The following is a 17,043-nucleotide window of genomic DNA, read 5'->3' on the forward strand; positions in this document are numbered from 1 at the left end:
GGAGGTGAACTAAACATGATTTACCACAGGCTGTGTTTAAATATAATAATATATAAAATTATATAATATTATATATACAGTCTACTGGGGTAAGAACAGAGATGTACGTCTTGAAGGATTTGACTTTTGGGTATATAAAACGAGTTGGGACAAAATATATATTCAGTATCTCTATTGTCATCATAATCAGGTACGACGAAATTGTAATATCATATAATATAGAAAAACATACAGAGAGATACACACAAACTCTATATGGTATAAATATTAGAGCATGTTATGAGAGTGTGACCCTATGAATGAATGAAAACTACCCACCAACTTAAATACCTGCAGAAAATCATCAAACTTCATTTACATACAAGATCTTGAACAGATTGAAATCAGTTCTGAGTTCCTGGAATAAATCAACTGTCAAAAATCAGTGCATCCTCAGAATGAGATACTTAAAAAAAAAAAAACTAATCAAGGAGACCAGGTGCTCTTTGTTAACAATCCACTTCCTCTACTGAGATAAACAAAGAAACCTAGACTTCCTCATCTGTGGTGGAGATGCTTCAAAGTTGTTGCAATTTCAGCCACACTGAGAAATACAGAACTTCTAATGGATTTTGAAAAAAACAAATTCCAAAAGAAAATGATGATGCAATTGTGGTTGCTTCTTGGGCAATAAGGGGCCACATTTTTTTCAGTGCCAAATACAGATCAGATTTGCCTTCGATGTCTCTATTGGATGGATTAAAACATAACTATATAAGACCAATGTGCGTCACTAGTTTCATCAGATATACATCTTCCATCCACGCTGTGTTCTTTGACCCATAACTTGTTCACAAGGCTCAAAAGTAGATGTTGATCTCTGGCAGACCTACTGTACACTCATAACACACTGCACCTACACTTGGGTTTAAATATAGCTGTGAACAGCTCGTGACATCTTTACTCAAAATCCATCCACACTCAGCACTTCTAAAACTGAAGACGCCCATTCTCTATATCAAACCTAAAGCACACACACTTTTTCAGGATGAGTGCATTTGGCAAAAGTCCCTCCATATATCAGAGGGTACTTGGCATCAAAATCCATTAGCTTAAAACGATTTGCTTTCACACAAGAGCCAAGTCTAATAGAAGGAGTCATTTTCTGCCTAAATGTGCCAGTAAAATTCTGAATATTATTTTAAATAAAATAACTCAACAGAACATTGATTACGCACATTCATAAATAAGATATAAGAAGGACCTGGAAAAGCCTGAAATGAACTACAAAATAAATATATTATACAATATATTAGTAGTTCATTCTGAAAGAAATGTGACAGCTTCATATTTATTTTCATAGTTGGTAGTTTATTACAGGCAGGGGAAGGGGTTAAATACATTCTCGTTGTGGGGCGGGAAAGGAAGGGAAGCAAACCAGGTTAACATGGACAAGACAGAGTTGACTTACTTCTCTTTCAGTATAGACCAATTTGTAAATCTGCCAATAATTTGAATAAATAACTTTTCTCAAATTAAATATTTTCTTCTCATATATATCAATACTGGTATCTTTTAACATAGTCATTATCTCCTTATTGTTATATAGTTATTTTCTACATGACTTTGAATTCATATTTTCTTAGACATCTGCATAAATAATTACACGTAGAAGATGGTGCTGTACACATTATGGTGGAAAGTATTATAGTGCTGTCTATCAGCAGTGTTAAGTGTTATATGACCGGCTTCAAGCTAAGCTACTGAACGTAGGAAATGCCCGACCCAGCCTGAGTGTATCTATGGAGAGACGACTGGGACTGGCTTGATGGTTAGTGTCGGGCTGTAAACTGGTTGGAGTGGTCTGCTGTGAGTTACCACAGCAAACCATATTCCAAATAGAGACTGTGCGGATCAGGATGGTGACTCCGGGCTCGACTGCACCGGGAGTCACTGTGAGGCTGTCACTCGGCAGCAAGTCTCACCACCACTATGAAAGATTTGTAAAAAAAAAGAACTAAAACAAATTTAAAAAAAAGAGCATATGTCACATATCTTTCCACTCAGACAGAAAAAAAGCTGAAATATATTTACTCCTTACATTTGGGAAAGTCTTAAAAAAAACGTTCCCCACACTGTCCCAAAAATGAGATAAAAACCACTGACATCAAACCGTTCTGCTGAAAGCGCAATAAGGATAATAATACCATCAAATACAGCAAGAAAAGTGATAAAAACAGTAACAGTAATAAATAATGCAAACCTCGAGCCACCTGTTTACACCCAGAGTGATATGGAAGATTGTACACCACATACAGTGTTTAGAATTGGCATATTCACCTCAAAAGATGCTTGAGATGAACCAGATTTAAAGGGAAGCAAACACCTTTATATCCAAGATGACGGAGAGCACCTTGAGAACGAGAGGTTTATCCCGGGAAACGTTTTAGGAAACACAGTTTGGTCCCGTCTAATGACCGTGGGCCTCTAAGAAAAAGATGTTTAGAGCTTATTTGCTGTGACTTAATGACAGAAACCTTTTTGATACCAGCCATGCTACTCTGAAATGCGTAAAGCATGCAGACCCTGACATCGGTACATGGCTAAGAGTGCTTCAAAGATATAAAGGTACAGTAGTTATGAGGCTAGGACTGTTAGCAAGTTCCTTATTGGTTCAGACGTCGTGTTTTCAAAATCAAAGCCATGGCAGTGTTTTCAGGTCAGGATGACATCTCTTCGGTGGTGCTGCTCTGTAACAGTCTACATGGGAACCATCAGTGTGGCAATGGGAGGAGATAATGTACTTAGCTTGTGTTTAAATAAAGCAATATTCATATACATATACAAAATTACATCTCATAAATACATTTTGGCAATACGATGTATTCATTTTTTTTGGCAAAGGGGGTAAATTTAGCAATATGATGTGTGCAAGAGTACACACATGTCAATCTAAGTGGCTTAGTGACAATTTCTCCTCAAATAAAAAAAAAAAGTCATGCACTATAAAGAGTAACCAAAAGACTCATAAACATCCATAGGCGTCTGTAATAACTTTGTCACAATCACTGAAACTTTTTAAGACACATGAATTCTCACCAATGTAACACACGTACTCACTTTCTCAAACTGTAATATTCTTTACAGACCTGAGGAACATTTCATAATGTCTTTTCACCTCTACTTATTGACAATGTCCATTTTTCACATTCCTGATTAAAAAAATTAAAAAACGAAACATAATGAAATAAAAACTGGACACATTTCTCCGGAGCTGCTGAGGGAGCAGGAAGTTGAACAGTACATCAATCCCGATGATGTGCCTATGATAACCTATTCTACAGTGTTAGTTTTATTTTTGAATCCCTGCTCAGGTAACTTTTTCTCCCTTTGATTTTCTTAAGTCAGGGAAGTGATGTAACGCCGACGTGTCCCTACTTGGGTGAGACAGCATTGTTTTGGAATGGCATGGTGAAGCTACAGTTATTTATATTCACCCAAAAGCAGCACAGCCCCCTGGCATGCAGAGAGAGGTATCTTTTCTTTATCCTTAGTCATTGCAATAGTGTGAAAATGCTATAAACAGCCTTCAAAGGGAGTTTGTGGGTTGATAGAGTCAAGTTCTGTCATTGAATCTCTGATAAGTGACTGCATTCTTTAGCATGCATGTACTGTGATATGTTCTCAAATGTGGATGCCTGCCCTTAGAAGCAAACTACACCATAGAGGACAGTGTGTTCTCTTCGGGGCAGTGGCAAGGGGGGGATGTTCGTAGCGAGTCTATGGCTGGCAAGACGCCTTCGCCGGGGGAAAGGTCGTTGAGCTCCTCAGACGAAGAGAGAGGGAAGGAGGGCGACAAAGAGATGCCTGAAGAGGGATCGGCAGATCCAGCGAAAGTACGTGGAGGTTTGGGGACTAGGTTCGGCTCCAGTGTTGCTCTGGCCAGAAGTTGTTTGTCGTCAAACTGCTGTCCACCCTCGCCCTGCCCGAAGGAGCCTCGGCCTGACTCTGACTCCCCGTCGGACAACTCCAGAGGCGGTGAGCTGCTGCCGTCCAGTCTGAATAGAGAGTCTAAGTACTGGGCGAACTCCAGCACTGCCTGGCTGGGGTTCCCATTGGATAGTTGGTTCCCAGGAGTAGAAGCTGCTCCCGGTCTGGTCTCTGCACTTATTTGTTTCTTTGCTATCTCCAGCTCCCAGTCTTTCATGTCCCCATCCACTGGTCTAGAACCAATCTGAGGGCTGAGGGGAGTGTTGGGAGTGCTGCCTGGGCTGTACACACCAGGAATCTGGTGGTGATCTTCATCAGGAAGCATTGTTGGGTTGGCGTTGAGCTCTGGCTTCAAAGGCTGAGCCAAAGCGCTCTGGTTTAGTAGAGTTGGAGAGCGGAGTCCACCATAGCGAGGTGTGGCCGGTGACAGCCCCATGGGGTAATCCGAGGTGGATCTGGATTCCAGTGGGGTAAAGAAGGGCCCAACCTCGCCCATATGCTCTGGGGTGTCCGGGCAGAGGCAGTCAGCGGCCAGCAGCTCAGTGCGGGAGCTGAGAGACGGGTTCTCCTCCGGAATCGGAGCATCCAAAGGGAACGGGAGGCAACTCAGCATTGGCGAACCCCTTAGCGCAGCTGAGGAGCGTCGAGAATCCAAGCTGTAGAGGGATTCGGCGTCTGAGAGACTCTCACTGACGGCCAGCGGCGCTTTCCGGTCCCTCAGCTCCACCGTCAGCCGCTCCCGAGCTCCACGCAGCACTACAGGCACTGGGGCAGGTGGGCACTCAGAGAAACCATCCAGAGATATTTCAGACTGGGCACATGAACTAGAGGAGAGGAGAAGAATGGGTTGGAGAGTGGTGGCAGGGAGAGACGGGGAGAGGGGATTCGAAACACAAAGCAGACATGAAAATATGGGTCAAAACAACTTACAGAGAGTTAAAAAGGGAGCAACGGGAAAGGGTTCGATTCTACAGACGAGGTGAACACCAGTTTAACATTACATAGAAGGAAGAAAAGGGAGAGACTGGGAGTTTAACCGAGTGCAAATATTCTCTTGTGTTCCACTACAGGTTAGATAAGATCGTAAATCAAATACTAGCAGGAGTTCACACTGACTTTGGAACGGGACTAAACCAGAGAGGGCGGGGTGGGAACTGAATACTACCAGAAATTGCAACTGCTCTGTGGTCACACAGCGTGCATGCATGAGAGAAGGGAGCACATTATGCAACAATTAGTAATAGCATGCTTTGCTTACCGTAACATTGGTTTCTGTCTTGTTTTTTTGAAACCAAACGAACAGACAGAAAACGATGGTTTTGAGAAAAACAATAAAGAAGCAGTTAGTAGCAGTAGTATTGTTTAGTGCTGGCAAAAAATTTGACATGTCCCCATGACTAGCCCTACACGTTAGGTAGAGGTTTCTTCCAATGTATTTTAAGTTCAAGGTGAAACTAAATATACAGAGGATCAAACTAAATATTTCATATATTCTTTTAGGCGCCCACAGGGTTTCCTGCTGTACTAACCGAAAACTACTGTTCCTGCGGTGGTGGGCTATAGGCGTCGGCTGCTGAGAAGTCGCCGTTGCATCCATGAATACCGTCTCTGGATTCAAGTCCACTTCTGTGGGGCTCACCATGATCTTGGCTGCCGACAGCAAAGCCGTTTTCCCTTTGTTGTAGTTCTCCAGCACCTGTGGTAAGCACAGAGGTACACACAGACACATGACTTCATAGAAACGAGTACGAGGAGACCAAAGCAGCTTGGAGGAAGTATAATGGTGTTGGGAATAAACATCAATTGAATAGTTATTAGATACAGAAAGATGTGCAAGCTCAAATCAAAGTGGATAAAAATCTCCCCATCCAAATTTTGTAACTTAACATTGTGTTACACCAAAAGGACAAAAGGCATTTAAGAAATTGTCGCTTAATAGCTTATTTAAACAATTAACCCCATTAACTTAATCTCAATATTTGTATAGTTTTTATTTTTTTTTAAACATGCAGGATTCCAAATTTAATATTACGAGACAAATATAAAAATGCTCTTTAAAAAGGTGTAGATAAATCTAAATATCAATACATAATTCACTAATAATTAAGTGAACAATTCTTTATCCATATCCATGTCATTTATCTGCTACATGCTCAATAAATGCATGAAAGAGAAGGTATAGTTAAATATTAGCTCACACAAGATTATAACTTCTCAATTACATTTTTCATGAAAACCACAACCTCTATATTTACCAGCAGCTATGATTACATCTATTATTGTAGTGTAAAGAAACACAGTGTAGTTCAGATAAATGTAAGTGCGATCTAAAGGTGAGCTTACACCTACTCCAGCTGACATTAAACACCCACAATGGAGTCATGATGCCTGAGCAAGAACTATGCAAGATCTACAGTATGATACATAAACCCGACCAGAGCTGTATATGTAACTTCAATAACATTCAAGAAAAACATTATGAAGCCACCCGCAAAGCAACTGTGTTGTGTTAATGGTTAAAAATGTGAGAAAACACAAAACTGCAAATCACATCAGCACACAATTACATGTATTTGGTTAAATTTGGTTAACTTTAATGAAGTGGACGCACATAGATGTATAAAAGCCAGAGGAACAAGAAAACACATAAAACGACATATTATGGACATGACAATGGAACACAAGCATGGCAACATGGCAGGACTGAATGTAAACAAAGTCATTAAAAAATATGGCATTAAATAAACATGTTTATCATGTCTGGGTTATGCTGATGGTTATGGCTCACAAATGAGAACATGACAGTGTTACATGGGTGAGTGTGATACGCGGACACGGTTGCTGCAGTTGATTAACTGCAGCACATCTTTGGTATCAATAAATACCAAACATATCGCCTTCAGTTTTAGGCACAACAATCAACAATTTATCACAGAAAAACTAATCAGAACACAATGAGACTGCAGACTCATGAATGGAAGTTTATACATGCAGCTTATACTTGGAGTTTTGCATTATACAATAGTGTATCACCTGTAGCCATAGATCTATATGACATATGAGAACATTATGACAAGGCACAATGAAATGAACAGAAGAGAACTTAAAACTATAATTCCAGTTTTCTGAGTCTGAATAAAAACTGCTCTCCACTGAGCCGAGTCCAGAATGAGAGGAAATTAGAAATCTGAAATGTGTCAGACTCAGTGAGCAGCAGTTTTGCAGAGTAATGGAGCAGCTTACAGCGCACTCCATATTTACACATTTGTGCTCCTGTGTTCCTCCATCTGCTGATGGTGAGTAATTGGAAATAGCTTGAGGGGATTATAATTAAGGAAAGGCTGAATATGTGCTTTCAAATAGCAAAAAGGGGAAATATATTTAGTGAGTAGAGCTGCTGCTGCTGAAGAACCCAGCCGAGACAGAGAGAAAGAGCAGTTAATGTGGAAGAAACAAGGTTACATGGAAACTTTGCGAATACAAAGGAAACTTGTTAGCTCGAGGAACGGGGGTTAGCAAGTTCGTGCAACTACACTTGACCAAATGTACTGCAGCTATGAGAGGAGAAGAATGAAGGGATGAATTTAGGGAAGCTGGATCGAGAATCTCATTAACAGGAGAAAAGAAAGTAGGTGGGTGGCGGGGTTGGACGAGGATATTTTTAAACCATTTGGATTAAAGTGATTACAATTGTGTGCTTTTAATACACCATTAACCTGTGATGCATCCCTGGAACTATTTACCGATGTCCTTCACCTCCTCTTTGATGAATTTTGCAAAATGTTAGCATCAACCTTTCTCCAGAGACTGACACCAAATCCTGAGTTTTACATAAAGCTAAACGTTTCTACTATTCAACTTTACGACCATGGCATCGCCTCATTTAACCTCACCACTTACACAAAGTATAAACAGTGGCAGTGAACATTTTCAAGTATGAGTGAATCATGCCTATAAGACACATTTAAACTAATAACTGTGTAATGCGTCGTGGGTAATGAAGGTAAGGTCTAATACTGAGTGTCATTGAGTCTACACAACAGAATCAGAAGAATGGTTGGGCACTTGTAAACTACAGAGCTCCTCTTTTTGCAGAGAGCTGTGGGATGTTATCTTGAGAGGAGCAGAGTTAGACTCAAATAGGATTTCAGAAGGGGAGGGAACAGGCACATCCACACAGGGGTGAGTCTCGGTTGGGTTTGATTGGGTCTGTGGTGGAATGGATGAATCATCTACAGTTGAAAGTGCTTCCAAGTGGGAGTCACAGGGACTGCAAGAAAGAGGGGGAACAGACACTGAGCATGGCTGTGAGGCAGAGGTAGAGTCTGACAGAGGAGGAGGAGGAGGAGGAGGAGGAACAGGGGGATCTGCATCTAAAAACGGGGGAAGAGCAGCAGCGATCGGAGAGACGGAGGGGGCCTCAGTCTCTATGAGGGAGGTAGTGCAGGACTGGTCTTTGTGGTTGGGAGAGGAAGACTCAGAGGGAAGAAGACTAGAGTTTAATTCTGTTTGCGAGGGTATTAACACTGTGGTACTGCAGGCAGGTTGATTGACATCCAGTTCCTCTGGTTCTGAGTTTTGCTGCTCAGACAGGGGACAAAAGGGTTCCAGTACCTGCAGAAACACCAGAGGTATCACACTACAGACTAGGCACAGCAGACACACAAACACACACAGTGCACACAGGGAGGAAGAAACGTCAATGCCGCAGCCACAAGAGAGTGCAGTCCCCACAGCGGATCCGTCACATGCAAAAGCAGAAAAAGCCTGTTATCAAATCACATGTTTAATGTTCATAAAGAATAGTGCTCATAAATACCAGAGGAGACCGAGAAACCAACCAGCACTGACCAGTTCCCATGCAGTGTAGAGAAAACAAACTAAATGCATTAAGTTGTAGGTTCAGGATCACATGCATCAATCGTCCAAATGCCACAAATATAATAATTTGTAATTTCAACTAAGGGGAACAACACCGTTTTTCAACACTTTTTGGTTTGCCTTTGTAATGTGTGTGTTTTTTTAGTAAAATGAAATACATCACTCATGATCCAACTTTTTTTTTTTAGAATATAGGACTAGATGGTGAATATCCCTTGTAAAAAGCCTTGTTTGAAAATCTTCTGCACAATTTAATGAGGAGATTTAAATAGCAAACACAAGTCTGTCCATTATCTGCCAACTGAGAAACATAGACAGTTTAATAATATTTATATTAGCATATTGTTATATAACCACTGAATGCTGAAGGTATTTATTTTAGCAGAACGTTTTTTTGTTTTTAAATCAAATGTTGCTCGTCTGTAGATTTAATTGAAAATGACTTAATTTGTTTGTCTATGTAGAGTTTAAACAGCGTTATCCCCCTTTATGAAGCATTGCAGAGAATATATTTTTTTATTTTAAGATCATTCAAACACTCACTCACTCGTCATCCATCATTTCAGTCACCCGGAGTTGGAAATCAGGAATGAATTAAAAAGCCACTTCACCACAGCTTCAAACACCCCACCACCAAATCCATGAGCACGCACACAGATAAAACAAACCTTGTTAAGGCCCTCCATCACCATGTGGGGCATGTGTTCATTAAGCATGGCTGGTGATATGATGACCTCATCGAAGGCCTTGTTGTCCCCCCACAGAGCCGAGTAGGTCGGCTCCTCCTGGCCACAGCTACAGAGAAGCAAAGAGAGAGAGACAGCCTGTCAGTCACAAGGGGGAAAGAATTGAACACACATGTCGACTTAGCAGCAGCCTCCCTCAGTTACAACACAGAAAACATGTGGGAGGTGAATAATTCAAGATTTCACATCACAATGACTGGGATACCTTGTGCAGGATTTTACAAAGTAGCTTATTTTAGAAAAAAATAATATATACCATATATATATAAACTAAAGAAGGACTCAAAGGACAGTAAAAAAATGGAAGAAGAAATTTGTGGCATCAATGCAATTCCTCTCTCATGTGAGAAATTATATCTAGCACTGTAGTCTATATACCTGTCCCTCGGAATCTGTTTAGAGTGGGACTGAGAGTGACCTTCGAGTGTGTGCACGTGCACTCCTGTTACCGCATTGATATAATTAATGATGTAAAGTGTAGGCTCTGTAAAAAGACAAGCTTCAAGCACCAATTACCCGTAACTGATCTCCCTTGTGGAATCTGCGAAAATAACAAATCTGAACCGCAAAAGTAGAGAACAACATTGTGGGATTTGATTGCTATAAACTACCCACAGCTTTTCAATCTATTTTCTCACCATGTCTCTGGGGGATGATTGTGTACTACATGGATGACTCTGCCAGGAAGGTAGAGGGGTGTCGAGGCTGAGAGGGCAATGCTGAGGTCACTGGGGTGGAGCCACAGGCGACTGCTGGGGGGCGCCGCCGCAGGCTGAGACTGAGGATCATCATCCTCCAGTGGAAGCTCTGATTTCGGGATACACTTAGTGCCTCCCGCAATGATCCTCCACTGTGGCAAAGAAAATGCAGTATATAAGATCATGACACATCTGAATGTATATGCATCATCTGTATATGTAATGTATGGCAAGAGCCAGGAGTAAACAAAATGATGTGTATCTAAAGAAAAGATACTGCAGTGTTGTTAGAGGTTGAGGAAAGTTGTTGTTTATTATGAGTCATTGCAAAACTTGAAAAATGCAACAGAAGCTTGATGTTCTGTTTTTTATGTTGATAGGTGAGAATGCAAATGTATTTTATCATTATATTTATTTTTAGGATTTGAACAGATCCGTTTTTTATGATAAGGAATTCCCTCATATTATTGCATTATAACGCAGATTGATAATGGCAACACAATACTTTATTTTTATTTTTCATGCTTTTGTAAAACCACAAATCTCTACCTGTCATCTTATCTACAGTACCAAGAGTTTAATTCACCTTTGGTTTGTTACTCTTCTGTAAGACCTCCAGAAGGTGGCGTCGGAAACCCTCCAGCTGAGAAAGGCCAAGCCTACGAGACAGAGACCAGATACTTTTACTGTGGTAGAGCAGCAGTGAAGTGAAGTTTATCACAGAATACTGGATGAAGTAGAGCCGTTACCTTGGTACCAGGTCTTTCCCCAAAACCACAGATGTTACAAACTCTTTGGAGTACTCCATGGCTTCTTCACTGAGAAAAAAATAAGAAAGAATCTGATCATACATGTGAACATTACAAGTGGTTGAAAGTTAAAGGTAACACATCAAATAGAAGAAAAAAAATTATTCAAAGTGCTTAAAACATAAATAAGCTGAAACCAATAATCATATCTGATTTACTATACACTACACTGAATTTTGAAAAGATATCAAACTATGCCCTTGTAAAAAACTGGACCAATGCTTCTTATTAGATTATGTACAAGTTAATAAAAAAATGAAAACTCAATTGCTATCACGTGAGTGGATGATGAAAACAAGTGTGATCTCACAGACTTTGAAAAGGAGAGTGCCAGTTCGATTATTCCTACTTTTTGAAAAAGGACCCAAAAAAAACGGAGAGAGGTTCAAAGCATCTCACATTTGCTTTTATCCTTCCTAGGACTTGGTATTAAATTGGACTTTTGTCTGAGTACTAACCACTTGTGATCTGATCACAAGTGGTTTTGTCTGATTACTAACCACTTGTGATCTGATCACAAGTGGTTAGTAATCAGACAAAATTCAAATAAAGGAAGTCCACTTCTCAGCTGTATTCCTCTGATCCGCTATTTTCATCATGAATCAAATGCGTTTTTTTAAATGGGTCAAATCTTTCTTCATAGAGTCTTAATTTGGGCTTTGTGAACATTATTGACAAACGTATATTTGAATATAGAGCGGGGGAGTGAGATCTGATCACAAGTGGTCACAAGAGACAAATTCAGGATTCCATGTTCATGCAAGATATAAACTTAATACTGTCCACTTATGATCAGATCCGCCAGTGTGGATGTTAATATCATGACTGAACAAGGCCAAAGTTGTGTCGGTACACAAGTAAAGAACTGTAAACAAGATGCAAAGATCCCATTGAGCAATGTTAGCATAACTGAACAGCTCAGTGGAGAAATGTAAAGACTAATTAGGACAATTTGTATGGTATTCAGTGGAGCAATTAATACACATTTGAGGCCAGAGCATACATTCAAATCAAACAATGTGCATCTATTGTAGCTAGTGTTTTCCTCTAAGGAGGGCTCTTTTCAGCTTAGTGCAACTACTACATTCAAGTGAAAGGATGCTACTTATAAATCATCTGATAACGATCAGAGACGTTACACACCTTTGGGATAAACTTCACAACAGTATTTGTAAAAAGATTAACCTTCTTCACTCATGTACTGTACAGAGTAGAAGATTGCTGATAACTTAAAAGTTTGAAAAAAAACAACAACATTAAGTGTTGCTTCCAGGAGATTGGCTTCAGGGCTCCTTGCCATAGATTTTACAATCTACTGCATTAATGAAACAACATTATTTTAAAACACATTCATTTAGTGTTGGACAGTAGTGGTGGAGAGTGAGTGCTGCTTAATATTCCAATCCCTTGTGTCCTGTATAGAAGCATGAGGCATCTAAATATATGATGCTTCTGCACTCATTTTCTCTGTCACCTGTTTATCTTCTGACAAAAATCTGAAAAAGTACCATGTCTTGATTTCAATGAAACAGCAAAAGTGCACTGCAGCATTTGGTACAGCCTCTCAGCATGACTTGAATAGTAATCACAGTTAACAGTGCAGACAGCTGTACTGTAGAGTATTGGATTTCATTGCAGTTAAGTCAGACAAAATGTTAATGAACTTAACCACTGGACCATGAATTAACTAATCTATTGAGAGGAAAAGACAAATGACAGTGCAAAACACAGCGTATGGGTCCAAATGTCTTTTCAGGGTAATGCATAATTTACATCCCTTTAGTTTACACACTTAATTTCCTTTAACATAAAGAAGCCAACTTTAGAAAACCAACTCTGTGTGACATCTAAGGATACACCATTCTTCTTTCAGATTGATGGAATGGGTAAAAAAAAACTCACTGCTTTGCCTCGCTATAAAATATTTATAAGGCCATGCATTTTTGAAGTAGTAAAGCACAAAAAGTCAAATACTATGGTATTATAACTGGTATAACTCTGAGGTTTCGTACTGAACAACAGAAACACAGCCAGGTCTCCACTAAAGACCTTGAGACCTTGTTGGATTTATATACACAAACATGGGATTCATGTGTTACAGGCTTTTAAAACTTCCTTCACAACTTACTCAAATAGGATGACTGATCTTTTCTTTGATAGTCCTTTGCATATTGCACAAACACACACGCGCGCACGCAAACACACGCGCACACACACACAGACTGACTCACCTAAGAAGGCCACCAGGTGGGGAGTAAGAGTAGCAGTGAAGTGTGGGGTACTCAGGTCTCAGCAGGAAGGAGAGGATAGCAGCAGTGCCTGCACCAAGAGAATGCCCGACTATCACCAGCCCGTAGTGCATGGTGCCCTTGTTCTGTGAGGGACAGTCAGAGTCATTATACTCATAACAGCACACAGTTAACACAAGCTCTTGCTTTCTGTAGAATTCTTTATATGCGGTGGGGTTAGGGTTAGTGTTTGTATGGATCACTGAACTACAGTGGTGTCAATACAAAATTCCCAGTACAAATTATAGAAAGTGTTCATCATCAACCCTGTCATTCTCTATTCAGCACTCTGAGTCATGTACCAGGTCTCTTCCAAAGGCTTGTGACAAGATCATTTCCTGTTCCAGTTTCTTCTTAATGTATTCTGCTGAGTAAACCATCCCCTGAGAGAGAAAGGGAAAAAAGAGATTCAGTGGAAGGGAGGAAGGTTATAGGGAACGAAGCATGGACAGGAAATGTGCATTATTAACTTCTTATTCAACAATTATTCTACCATTTACATCTGAAATGCCTTTTAGAGTTTAGGATACAAAGAAACCTAAAGACTAAAATGTCAGGAGACAAGGTCTCACCTTGTGGCCGAGCCAAGTGCCATGCTGTTCCTCTAGAGGTAAACGTTCAGAGTCCCCCGTCAGATCAGTCAAGGCGTCCTGGAGCACACAACACAAATTTAAACAAAGTAAAACAAGATAGGTTGAAGCAGAGAGCCCAAGCGGATGAACTGAAAAGGGGGAAATTAAGAAAGAGATTTCCCGACGGGGTCATTTTACGTTTAGAGACGGATGAAAAAATGTTATCATAAAAAGCTGAAACTCACCTTTGGCGATAGTGTCCCCCTGATACTGATCACAACCTTCTTTTTCGCGTGATCCACTGCCACAAAGAATGGAGTCTCATAAACCTGTGGGGAAGATGCAGAGCTGACAGTTAACGGTTGTAAAGTGAGGAAGATGTGTGAACGTGGGGAAGACGAAGAGTGGACAAGTACTTGATGGTTTCATTTGCAGCCCAGCAAGGTAAGCACTTCTAGAGTCTTTTTCATCATACATGTCTCAGCTTGACACAGTGCACTCAAATACACACGTCACTTTATGAGAGGAATTTATAAATGGAAGCTAAGTGTTGGCTGACCTAAATAAGAGGTGCTCTGTTTTACAAATCATCCACAGTGCGGCTCAAGTGCAATTGTGAATGATGAAATTCTACATAAAATAGAATTATTAAATTCAATGGAGATAGAAAAGGTTTTTGTCTTTAACTTATTAATCATGAAGAAAATGCTATTCTATCTGCCACCAGGTTCAACATCTCTTGAGAAATGAGGGCTTAACTTATCATAGAGGGGGAGGAGGATATCACTCTCTTTTTCCCTGGTCGCTACTAGTAGCTTGACCCAGGTAGCGGAAATAGCGAATGGTGGAATTAAGAGAGAAACTGTGGAAACTCTACCCAGTAAATGAAGGAGTTGTGTTGTCTAAGGAAGTTAAGAAAGTGAGGACGGAGGTTTGAAGAACGCGCCTAGAGAGAGTAAAAATTTGACTAAGTCGGCATCATATAATAATTGTACTCCATCAATAAGTAACAAAACCATCTACTTATTATAACTACTGGGTGTTTTACTCCATCTTTATCATAGCTGAGAAACGGAATGGGATCTAATCTTTATGAAAACAGTAATAGCAATTAGAAACACTATGGAAATGCTCTCTGAAACAAAGTGGACAAGACAACTGAAAAGTCACATAGGTTTAAAACTTGTCCTCAACATAACCATCCTCTTCACAATTGCAACGACACAAAAATATTTGTCCCCATCTCTACGGGGGGGGTCTCCCATAGTGCGCCATGCCGCAGTAACAGTTTACTAATGCATTCACATGACTGAACTATGTACCCCAAACCAGCCCGGCTTCATATAAAATTCTGCGGTCTCCAAAGTGATCGCTGTCCCTTCCACCTCCCCTCCACCTTAAGATGTCTGATCATTGTGATCACAAACAGTCTGACAAAGCACAGCCTTGGCAGAGTCCAACACCCACAGAAAACACACTTGACTTTTTGCCAAGGATGTGGACACAGCTCTCACTCAGCTCTCCCTACCTCAGAAACTAAACTGGTGAGTATAGTGTTATCAAAACCAATACGAATGATGCCCAAAACAAATAAAGCCACTAAATGATCAGACTGGATATTAGTTTGTAGATGTGCTGCTCCGCCACTGGCTCAGGGTTAGGGTTAGGGTTGGTCATAAAATGAAGTGTCAAAAGTACTGTCTAATTTGCAAGCATAACGTTGTATCCAGGGCTCCAGGACACTGTGTTATGCAAATAAAGAAATGGACCTATGCCTGATGCTGTTAAACTGAAACGCAGAACCTATCCATTGGTTTATTTGGTAAATAAAGCCCAAACACCTCTGAATGTATGTTAGCTTGTTGTCGGACTACTCACAGCATCGTGGCAGGAAGTGTAGACAATGTGAACCTGCTTGAGGTCCCGATCCAGGAAGTGTCTGCGTATGGCCAAGACATTACAGCCGCAACAATTGTCCTCTTCCACTGTCACAGACTGAGACAATCGAGAGCCTGACACTGATGTGCATCTGGAATGAGACAGGATAATAAATGTCAGATTTATGTAAGGAACTGTAGGTGGAACACACACAAGAGACATATATACAGTGAACAGGTAAGAAGGAATATCCCAGTGCAGGCATCTCGCTAGGAGCGTGTAATTAATTCAGCATTGTTGTGTCAGTGAGTGGGTCCAACTAGAGTGGTACTGTCTCAGTGGATTATCACTTGGCAAGTGTTGACGCATGTGAAATTTGCTCGGCACTGGAGAGGCTCAAGAGACACATAAGCCAAATAGATCAAAAGTGTGCGGGTGTGTGTTTGAGTGCTTACGGGCAGGAGCTGGCGAGGCGGCACAGCCCACAGGCAGGCTTCCTCATAAGGTACATGGGCCAGCCATATGCAGCCAGGGCAAAGAGCATGTAATAACACACGTCCTTGTACATGTTCATCTCGGTCTGGGAAAGGACAAAAACAGACGAATACACACACAGGCACGAGGTTGCAAAGATTATTTCAGCTGAATACATAAAAGCATGTTCACACAAACCAACAGCAATGACATAGACTCTACACCACTGCAGGAAACAGCTCTCATTAGACTAATTGTTGGATCTGATACCATTATGCAATGTGTGAGATATGCACAAAACTCATTTGTATGGAATAAATAAGTAAGGACCCTTTGTAAACATCATGGTTTTTCCGTACTTACTCATATTTTCCTTTTTCTTGTTGTAAATTGTGAAATTCATGGAAAAAATAATGGCCTTGTGAAATTGTTGTTAGCTACGGTACAACTGAGCCCTCTGTGTATAGTTTGCAACCATTGATGAGACTTGAAGGTTCTCATGACATTTATCTTTTTCAGATCTCTTCAGTCAGGGTTTAGAGCTCATCCTAGCACGGAGACAGCCTCTGCAAAGTCACTAATGACCTTCTTATAGCTTCAGATCAAGAGTTTGTGTCTCTCCTCGTCCTGTTAGATCTCAGTGCAAATTCAACACTATTGATCATCACATATTATTACATAAACTGGAACAGTTAATTGCCATTAAAGGAACCGCCCTAACCTTTCCA

General features: G+C 40.6%; 1 protein-coding gene across 5 annotated transcripts in view; it reads right to left on the reverse strand.

The window, feature by feature from the left end:
• Positions 1-1,316: 1,316 nt before the first annotated feature.
• The window catches only part of dagla (diacylglycerol lipase, alpha), a 38,991-nt gene continuing 23,264 nt past the window's right edge, over positions 1,317-17,043 (reverse strand). For 3 of the 5 annotated variants that reach the window (XM_053422679.1, XM_053422703.1, XM_053422687.1), the window contains exons 9-21: positions 16,297-16,421; positions 15,842-15,992; positions 14,209-14,292; positions 13,964-14,041; positions 13,694-13,774; positions 13,335-13,477; positions 11,044-11,112; positions 10,881-10,953; positions 10,235-10,446; positions 9,519-9,645; positions 5,499-5,665; positions 5,228-5,245; positions 1,317-4,793 (exon numbers count right to left, since the gene is read on the reverse strand). In XM_053422679.1, the coding sequence (XP_053278654.1) occupies positions 3,695-4,793; positions 5,228-5,245; positions 5,499-5,665; positions 9,519-9,645; positions 10,235-10,446; positions 10,881-10,953; positions 11,044-11,112; positions 13,335-13,477; positions 13,694-13,774; positions 13,964-14,041; positions 14,209-14,292; positions 15,842-15,992; positions 16,297-16,421 (2,427 nt within the window). In that variant the 3' untranslated portion in view covers positions 1,317-3,694. The remainder of the gene's footprint in view (positions 4,794-5,227; positions 5,246-5,498; positions 5,666-9,518; positions 9,646-10,234; positions 10,447-10,880; positions 10,954-11,043; positions 11,113-13,334; positions 13,478-13,693; positions 13,775-13,963; positions 14,042-14,208; positions 14,293-15,841; positions 15,993-16,296; positions 16,422-17,043) is intronic. The other 2 variants (XM_053422696.1, XM_053422712.1) reach the window with 1 other exon arrangement.

The sequence above is a fragment of the Pleuronectes platessa genome, chromosome 1, assembly GCF_947347685.1.
Source record: "Pleuronectes platessa chromosome 1, fPlePla1.1, whole genome shotgun sequence".
NCBI classification, from domain to species: domain Eukaryota; kingdom Metazoa; phylum Chordata; class Actinopteri; order Pleuronectiformes; family Pleuronectidae; genus Pleuronectes; species Pleuronectes platessa.